Below are 8,831 nucleotides of genomic sequence, written 5' to 3'. Positions count from 1 at the left end.
TTCGCGGCCAGCCGTAAGATCTTGATTACTCGTTTAATCTTTCAAGTAATAATAGGTTAATAAAAAAAAAAGACAAATATATCCAATGTTAGCTGCGACTTGCAATTTTAATTTGTATTAATTTTTTACCAAAATAGTTGTCTATGATACCTGTGAAATATAAATGTTTCATATTATGAAGTTTATTAGATAGAAAGGATACAGCCAACATGATATTTATAACTTGATCAAACGACCGAAAATTATAAATAGGCTTTATTAATATAAAAAATAAAGTTTACAAATAATCTGTAATCGATATTGAACAATAGTAATATATAAAATTATAAAATAAATAAAAAATATTTGATAAAATTATTAAATGTTTAATGAATTATAAAATATATAATAGTAATTCACGGTGAACTGAACTGTTGCACAGTGAAAATCTTAGTATTCTACAATCCACACGACCTTAAAATAACTAACTTGTATCACAGTTCCGACCATAAAACTTCTTAATATATCTTTTAACTAATACAATTTTATTCTAATACTGATAAACTTTTATCCAATATTGAGAGGCTTCCTTAAATAACGTCATTCACGAGTTATATCAAAATCATATTTTAATCTTTCTTGCTTCTTTAATTATAAACTACAAAAGAAAAATATAATTAATTTATATAATCATATATTGTTAAACAAATAATTTAATTGTACTCATTGTACTCACTTTGTAAAGTCAATCACTTCTACTGAATTATTATTAATATTATCATTTTTTGGGAGATCTTTTGTAAATTGATTAAGTAATCGTGATGTATAAAAAGCTTGTGGATGAATAGTTGATCGTTCATTTTCATTATATAATATGAGACGTGATTTTCTGTATTCTTCTGCTGCTTTGAATTGTTTTTCAATTTCAGAAAGTCGTACTTTTTTAAAGTCTAATGCATCATTAACAACATTTTTATATGAGCCAATAAAAAAATCAATAAATTCTAAAACTTTAGTTGCTATTGGTCGATTATTTGGATTTGAATCCCAGCACTGTTTCATTAAATCAATATAGCATTTTGGTGCTTCCGGTACATTAATTTCAGGTCTATTTCCATTACAAATATTTAATACTAAAACCTCATCATGCGCATAATTGACAAAGGGTTGTTTTCCAGTGGCTACAAAATACATAATCATGCCAAAACTATATATATCTGCTGCTCGAGTATAAGGTTTTCCTTTTAATACTTCAGGAGCTACATAAGGCATAACTCCATAAATACTATTTTGATCAATATTATTGACATATCCACATAATCCCATATCTGAAATGTTTTATAATATCATTGAATAAAAGTATATCTTTCAAATGGGATTTATTTAACAGTATATTTCCTGTATGAAAATCACGATGAACCATCTTATTTTGATGAATCTCTTCAAGTCCAATAATAATGTTAGATAATACATCCAACTTATTTGACCAATTTAAATTTTTATAATTTTTTTTCATCCAACAATTAAAATCTCCACCTTTTGCATACTTAAGTACCATAATGTATTCCTTTGTATCTGGATTTTGAGATATTCCATACGTATGAAGTCTTTTATTTCGGAAATTATAAATATCCAATTCAACTGAATACGCTTTGACCTATCAAAATATAAAAGATCGTTATTACATGTACATTAATTTATATAAAAATTTACAGAAAAATCTCGTACCTCATTCAGAAATTCATTTGAAATATTTTGAGAGTTATTTAAACATTTCAAAGCAATTGTTATAGAGCATCTTATGTATTCACATCTACTAATATCATACATTAATCGACCATTAATCCATGTTGCTGAATATATTTTAGAAAAGCCACCTTTACCTATTTCTTTAATATTACAAAACTGATCATATGGTATCCATTCAAATACGATATCTTCATATGAACTAATCTTTGATTGCATTTCCTGAATTAAATTATCAATATTTTCATTTCCACTACTCCAGTTTGTAAAATTTTTTTCTAGATTATTTATTTGACATGGTTTGCACCATTTATAACGTTTATATTCAAATTCTTTACCACATTTATCACAATGATATCCATCTGGAAAAACTATAACATAATTTTTTGTATGAGGATATTGAGATAATCCATATATAATTTCGTCATACTTGTTATCAAATAAATATGTAACCTATTAAATAAAAAATATTACTTCATTATATTTATAACATTTAAATTAAATAGAGAAAATTCATACCTTATTTAAAACATTATTGATATTATTTCGTGAATTATATAATTTTAAATTGACTTTTATATTCTTATTTCTTGAATATACATATTCTTTATAATCGTATTGTAATGGACCATCCTTCCATATTGCTGAATATACGGTAGTAAATTCATCTTTTCCTAACTCTTTAATATCATTAAACTGATCATATGGTATCCATTTAAATACTACTCTATGGGGATCAATTTTTGATTGCATTTTCCGAATAAAATTATTAATTTTTTTATTTCCACTGGTCCAGAATTTAAAATTTTTTTTTAAACCAATTATTTGACATGATATACATTCATTAAATCTACCTGAACCTGTATAAAGTTTACAACACCGACTACAATATATATTTTGAAGAATTAGAATATAATCTCTCGTATTTGTATTTTGAGATATTCCATATATTTGATTATTATTAAAATATGTTTTGACCTATTAAAAGAAAAAATTACTCATTATATTTTTAATATTTAAATTAAACTAGGGTAATTAAGTACAAGTTAGTGAGCTTTTAAGCATTATAATTTATTTACTAACTATCCCTTAAATTGTGAGGGTTAAAATTAATTTTAATAATCTTTGAAGTTTTAAGAGTTCACATTATTACATATTAAATTATTAGCAATTTGATAATAAATATGGTGAGAATCCATTATTTTTGATTAGTAATTTGATAACAAATAATGGGTATGCACAATGGTTTAATAAAGAAATGGCATGACCCATTTCTTGTTAAGTGATTAGATAATAAAAAACAGGTTCGCACCATTTAATTATTAAATCAATTAAAAACTGTGCAAACCTGTTATTTATTATTAAATTTTTTAATGGCAAACAGGTTCACACATTTTTTTATTAAATCAATTTAAAACAGGAATGAACCCATTATTTATTATCAAATTGCTTAATAACAAATTGGCGAAGTGTTTTTTTTAATGCAACATTATGAAAAAACGTTTTCGCAACGTTTTTCTAATATAACATTATGAAAAAACGTTTTTGCAACGTTTTTCAATAAAATATCAAAAAAAACGTTGCAAAACGTTTTTTTTTCTAATATAACGTTATAGAAAAAACGTTTTTGCAACGTTTTTCAATAAAATATCAAAAAAACGTTGCAAAACGTTTTTTTTTCTAATATAACGTTATAGAAAAAACGTTTTTGCAACGTTTTTCAATAAAATATCAAAAAAAAACGTTGCAAAACGTTTTTTTTCTAATATAACGTTATAGAAAAAACGTTTTTGCAACGTTTTTCAATGAAATATCAAAAAAAACGTTGCAAAACGTTTTTTTCTAATATAATGTTATAGAAAAAAACGTTTTTGCAACGTTTTTCAATAAAATATCAAGAAAAACGTTGCAAAACGTTTTTTCTAATATAACGTTATAGAAAAAACGTTTTTGCAACGTTTTTCAATAGAATGACAAAAAAACGTTGCAAAACGTTTTTTTCTAATATAAAATTATAGAAAAAACGTTTTCGCAACGTTTTTCAGTAAAATATCAAAAAAAAACGGTGCAAAACGTTTTTTCTAATATAATGTTATAGAAAAAACGTTTTTGCAACGTTTTTCAATAAAATATCAAAAAAAACGTTGCAAAACGTTTTTTTCTAATATAGATGTTATAGAAAAAACGTTTTTGCAACGTTTTTCAATAGAATGACAAAAAAAACGTTGTAAAACGTTTTTTTCTAATATAAATTATTTACTAACTATCCCTTAAATTGTGAGGGTTAAAATTAATTTTAATAATTTTTGAAGTTTTAAGAGTTCACATTATTACATATTAAATTATTAGCAATTTGATAAAAAATATGGTGAGAATCCATTATTTTTGATTAGTAATTTGATAACAAATAATGGGTACTATGCACAATGGTTTAATAAAGAAATGGCGTGACCCATTTCTTGTTAAGTGATTAGATAATAAAAAACAGGTTCGCACCATTTAATTATTAAATCAATTAAAAACTGTGCAAACCTGTTATTTATTATTAAATTTTTTAATGGCAAACAGGTTCACACATTTTTTTATTAAATCAATTTAAAACAGGAATGAACCCATTATTTATTATCAAATTGCTTAATAATCAATTGGCGAAGTGTTTTTTTTAATGCAACATTATGAAAAAACGTTTTCGCAACGTTTTTCTAATATAACATTATGAAAAAACGTTTTTGCAACGTTTTTCAATAAAATATCAAAAAAAACGTTGCAAAACGTTTTTTTTTCTAATATAACGTTATAGAAAAAACGTTTTTGCAATGTTTTTCAATGAAATATCAAAAAAAATGATGCAAAACGTTTTTTTCTAATATAGTGTTATAGAAAAAAACGTTTTTGCAACGTTTTTCAATAAAATATCAAGAAAAACGTTGCAAAACGTTTTTTCTAATATAAAATTATAGAAAAAACGTTTTTGCAACATTTTTCAATAAAATATCAAAAAAACGGTGCAAAACGTTTTTTTCTAATACAATCTTATAGAAAAAATATTTTCGCAACGTTTTTCAAAAAAAAAGTTGCGAAATGTTTTTTCTAATATAACCTTATAGAAAAACGTTTTCGCAACGTTTTTTAATAAAATATCAAAAAAAACGTTACGAAACGTTTTTTTCTAATACAATCTTATAGAAAAAACGTTTTTGCAACGTTTTTTTAATAAAATAATAATATTAGTCATTCAGGTTATATTGATGTTACAACCTGAACTAATGCCAAGCTAAACCTGACGTTTTTAAAATTGATTTTTTTTTATTTTTTAATCACAAAAATGTCAAGCCTGACGTTTTTAATTAAAAAATTAATATTTTTGATTTTTTTTAATTACAAAAATGTCAAGCTGGACGTTTTTAATTAAAAAAAAATTAATTTTTTTGATTTTTTAATCACAAAAACGTCAAGCTGGATGTTTTTAATTAAAAAAATTAATTTTTTTTATATTTTAATAAAATGATCGACATATTATTAAAAAATGTTGATTTATTCATGATCTGTCAAGTTAACATTCTTTTTGAGCAGCACAGTTAAACTCAGTGCAAAAAGTTTCCATAGTGAATGTTCACTTTCTCTGTACATGTACATGTACATGTTCTTGTACTTGTACATGTACATGTACAGTACTGTACTAATACTTAAGATTAAATTGAGAGTTTTTTACGAAAAAGGCAATTTTTTTTGTATCCATGGCAACTATGCATGTGGATGATTTTCAAAAACGGAATAGAAAATTTTGGTGAAAAATGAAATGATCAACCAAAATTTTTGCCTTTTAAAGTAAAAAATCGCCTTAAAATCCTACTTGGGTGTTAATAAAGATTTCATACCTTCTGCAGGGCGGGCTTCAACTTACCAAGTTTCGGCTAGCGTATGGGAGGTAGTGGGTTAATTAAAGAAATGGTTTTTAGGTGTAGTTGGTTATATCTTTAATAGTTTCGTGTTTAATTGCCCCACCGTCGAAGTAGATTCTTCTGATAGTTTAGTTCATTTTTTTATTTTACTTTTTCATTTTTGATATGTTTATAAAATTTGTATCCGCTAACTATTACTGTTAAATAAAAATAAAAAATAAAAATAAAGATTTCATACCTCATTTAGAAATTTATTAGAAATATTCTGTGAATTATATAACTGTTTTAAATTGACTTTTGTATTCTGCCTTCTTGTATATTCATATTTATCACTGTCATATTTTAATAAACCATCTTCCCATATTGCTGAATATATTGTATCAAATTTATTTTTTCCTAACTCTTCAATATCACTGAAGCGATTATAAGGTATCCATTCAACTATGAAATCATGGTTATCATTATTTGATTGCATTTTCTGAATTAAATTATCAATTTTTTTATTTCCACTAGTCCATTTAATAAGATTTTTTTTTAGATTATTTATGTTACATAGCTGGCACCACATCGATCTAGAATATTCGCAACATTTATTACAGTATATATTTTCAAGAACTAAAATATAATCCTTTGTATTTAAATTCTGAGATATTCCATATATTTTAATATTATCACTATAAATATCATTTAAATATGCTTTAATCTATCAAGATAAAAAAAAAATTACTTATTATATATATAATATTTAAATCAAATAATGAAATTCATACCTCATTTATAAATTCATTGGAAATACTTTGTGAATTATATACCTTTAAATTGACTATATTATTTTGTTTTCTTAAATATTTCCATTCACTATTATTGTATTCTAATGGACCATCCTTCCATCTTGCTAAATTATATTGTAATAAGTTTATCTTTTCCTAATTCTTTAATAATATTGAATTGAGTATATGGTATCCACTCAACTACGGTACCATGGTTATTAATATTTAATTGCATTTCTTGAATTAAATTATCAATTTCCTTATTTCCACTAATCCGATTTGTAGATATTTTTCCTGAATCATCAATTTGACATGGTTTACAATATTTAGTATTTTCATATGTAAATTGTCTACCACACTTATCACAAGTTTCGTTTTGAAGGAAAACTAAAATATAATCTTTTGTATCCAATTTTTGAGACATCCCACAAAAACTTTTACTAATTGAGTATGTTTTAATCTATTAAAATAGAAATTTTAAAATTTAATTTCAATATTATGAATCATCCATTGATTGTGAAAAAATAATAAAAATTTATACCTCATTTAGAAATTCATCAATGATATTTTGAGAGTTATGCAAATATTTTAAATTGACTGTTTTATTCTGTTTTCTTAGATAGCTACATTTACTATTATCATAATATAATGGACCATCTTTCCATATAGTTGAATATATTCCATCAGTAAAGTTAACTTTTTCTATATTTTTAAATTGATCATATGGTATCCATTCAACTATAAAATCAGTATAAAAATTAATCCTTAATTGCCTTTCCTGAATTAAATTATCAATTTTTTCATTTCCACTGGTCCAATTTGTAAATTTTTTTTCTAAATCACTAATTTGGCATGATCTACACCATTTTTCAACTGTAAATTTTTTACCACATTTATCACAATGATAACCATTTGGAAAAACTATAATGTAACTTTCTGCATGAGGATTTTGAGATATTCCATATATATTAGGTCCAAATTCACGAACGTTACCAGTAGAATATGCAACGTAAACCTATTAAATAAAAAAATTTTTGTTTACTATATTTATAATGTTTAAGTTAAAAGAAAAATTCATACCTGACTTAAAAATTCATATGTATAATATTTCGAGTTATATGACTTTAAATTGACTTTATTATTCTGTTGTCTTGAATATTCACATTTATTATAATCGTATTGTAATGGACCATTCTTCCATATAGCTGAGTATATTGTAGTAAGTTCATCTTTTCCTAACTCTTTAATATTATTGAACTGATCATATGGTATCCATTCAACTATGTTATTATAATTATTAATTTCTAATTGCGCTTTTTGAATGAAATTATCAATTTGCTCGTTTCCACTCATTCTAATTGTAGAATTTTTTTCTAAATCATTTATTTGACATGATTTGCACCATCCGGAAGGAGCATAATTACCGCATCTTTCACATTTGTAAACACATTCACTATAATATGACATTATATGGTTTAAAAAATTTTCAACGTTTATAGAAATAAAAAAAAATTCAGAAACCAGGAGGAAAGAACCTTGTTGAGATCTGCAAACTGCATTTGTATTTATATTGTTGCAACAATTAAAATATCCGCTTCATCAATGATATCATTTTGTTGAGCGTTTTCTGCAAAAATAGATATTTTTTACGTCAATCATTTGTTGATCATTGTCAAATTTTAAATTCCGGAAAAAAATTTTCCATTGACAATCATTTCTTAATTATCATTGATCTTCTCTAATTCTCTTTCGGTAAAAAAAAAGTCCGTTCAATTTTGTACGACAGACCCTTCATAAAAATAAAATTGTGATGGGACAATGGACAATGAACAATAAATAGAGATTTAAACAAATAAAAAATCATTACGGAAACTTTTTCACTGAAATTTTGCTATTAAATGTTGAATGTTAACAGTTAATAGGTCAATGAATAATAAAATCACATTTTAAAAACGTTGTTAATCGAATTTTTTTCTTTGCTCACACAAACTTTCAGATATTCCAGATCTTATCTAAAGACTTATTAAATGAACCCTATCAAAATCATTATCAAATGTACCCTTTAAAAAAAAAAATATCAAATGGACTCTATTTCTATCAAACAAAAATATCAAATGGACATACAGGATCAAAAAATTATCAAACATACACTATCAAAATTTCGGGTGGATCTGTCGGAGAGATTATCAAATAAGCCTATCAAAAAAAAAATTATCAAACAAACTGTTAAAAAAATTATTAAATAAAAATAATCAAAATATACTCTGTCAATTTATTTTTGAAACAAAAAAAAAGTAAGTTCCTTAAAGTTTATTTAAAGTTTAAAAGTTTATTTTAGACTGTATATGTACATTCTAAATAAATGAATAGGCTTCGAAAATGTTCATATCATTTTGCAGCAATTTAAATTTAATTACACTGCCAATTCTTTTTT

At 24.1% G+C, this 8,831-nt stretch overlaps 1 protein-coding gene across 1 annotated transcript; it reads right to left on the bottom strand.

Annotated features, from left to right (window-relative positions):
• Window positions 1-630: 630 nt before the first annotated feature.
• Window positions 631-1,809, bottom strand: OCT59_025273 (uncharacterized protein; the record flags this gene model as incomplete). The annotated part of the gene is made up of 4 exons (XM_066137359.1): window positions 631-637; window positions 716-1,032; window positions 1,400-1,636; window positions 1,708-1,809. The coding sequence occupies 4 exons, from the start codon at window positions 1,807-1,809 to the stop codon at window positions 631-633; spliced, it is 663 nt and encodes a 220-aa protein (XP_065991980.1).
• Between the last annotated feature and the right edge of the window lie 7,022 nt (window positions 1,810-8,831).

The sequence above is a fragment of the Rhizophagus irregularis genome, chromosome 5, assembly GCF_026210795.1.
Source record: "Rhizophagus irregularis chromosome 5, complete sequence".
Lineage (NCBI taxonomy): Eukaryota > Fungi > Glomeromycota > Glomeromycetes > Glomerales > Glomeraceae > Rhizophagus > Rhizophagus irregularis.
This window is presented reverse-complemented; position numbering and strand designations above follow the sequence as displayed.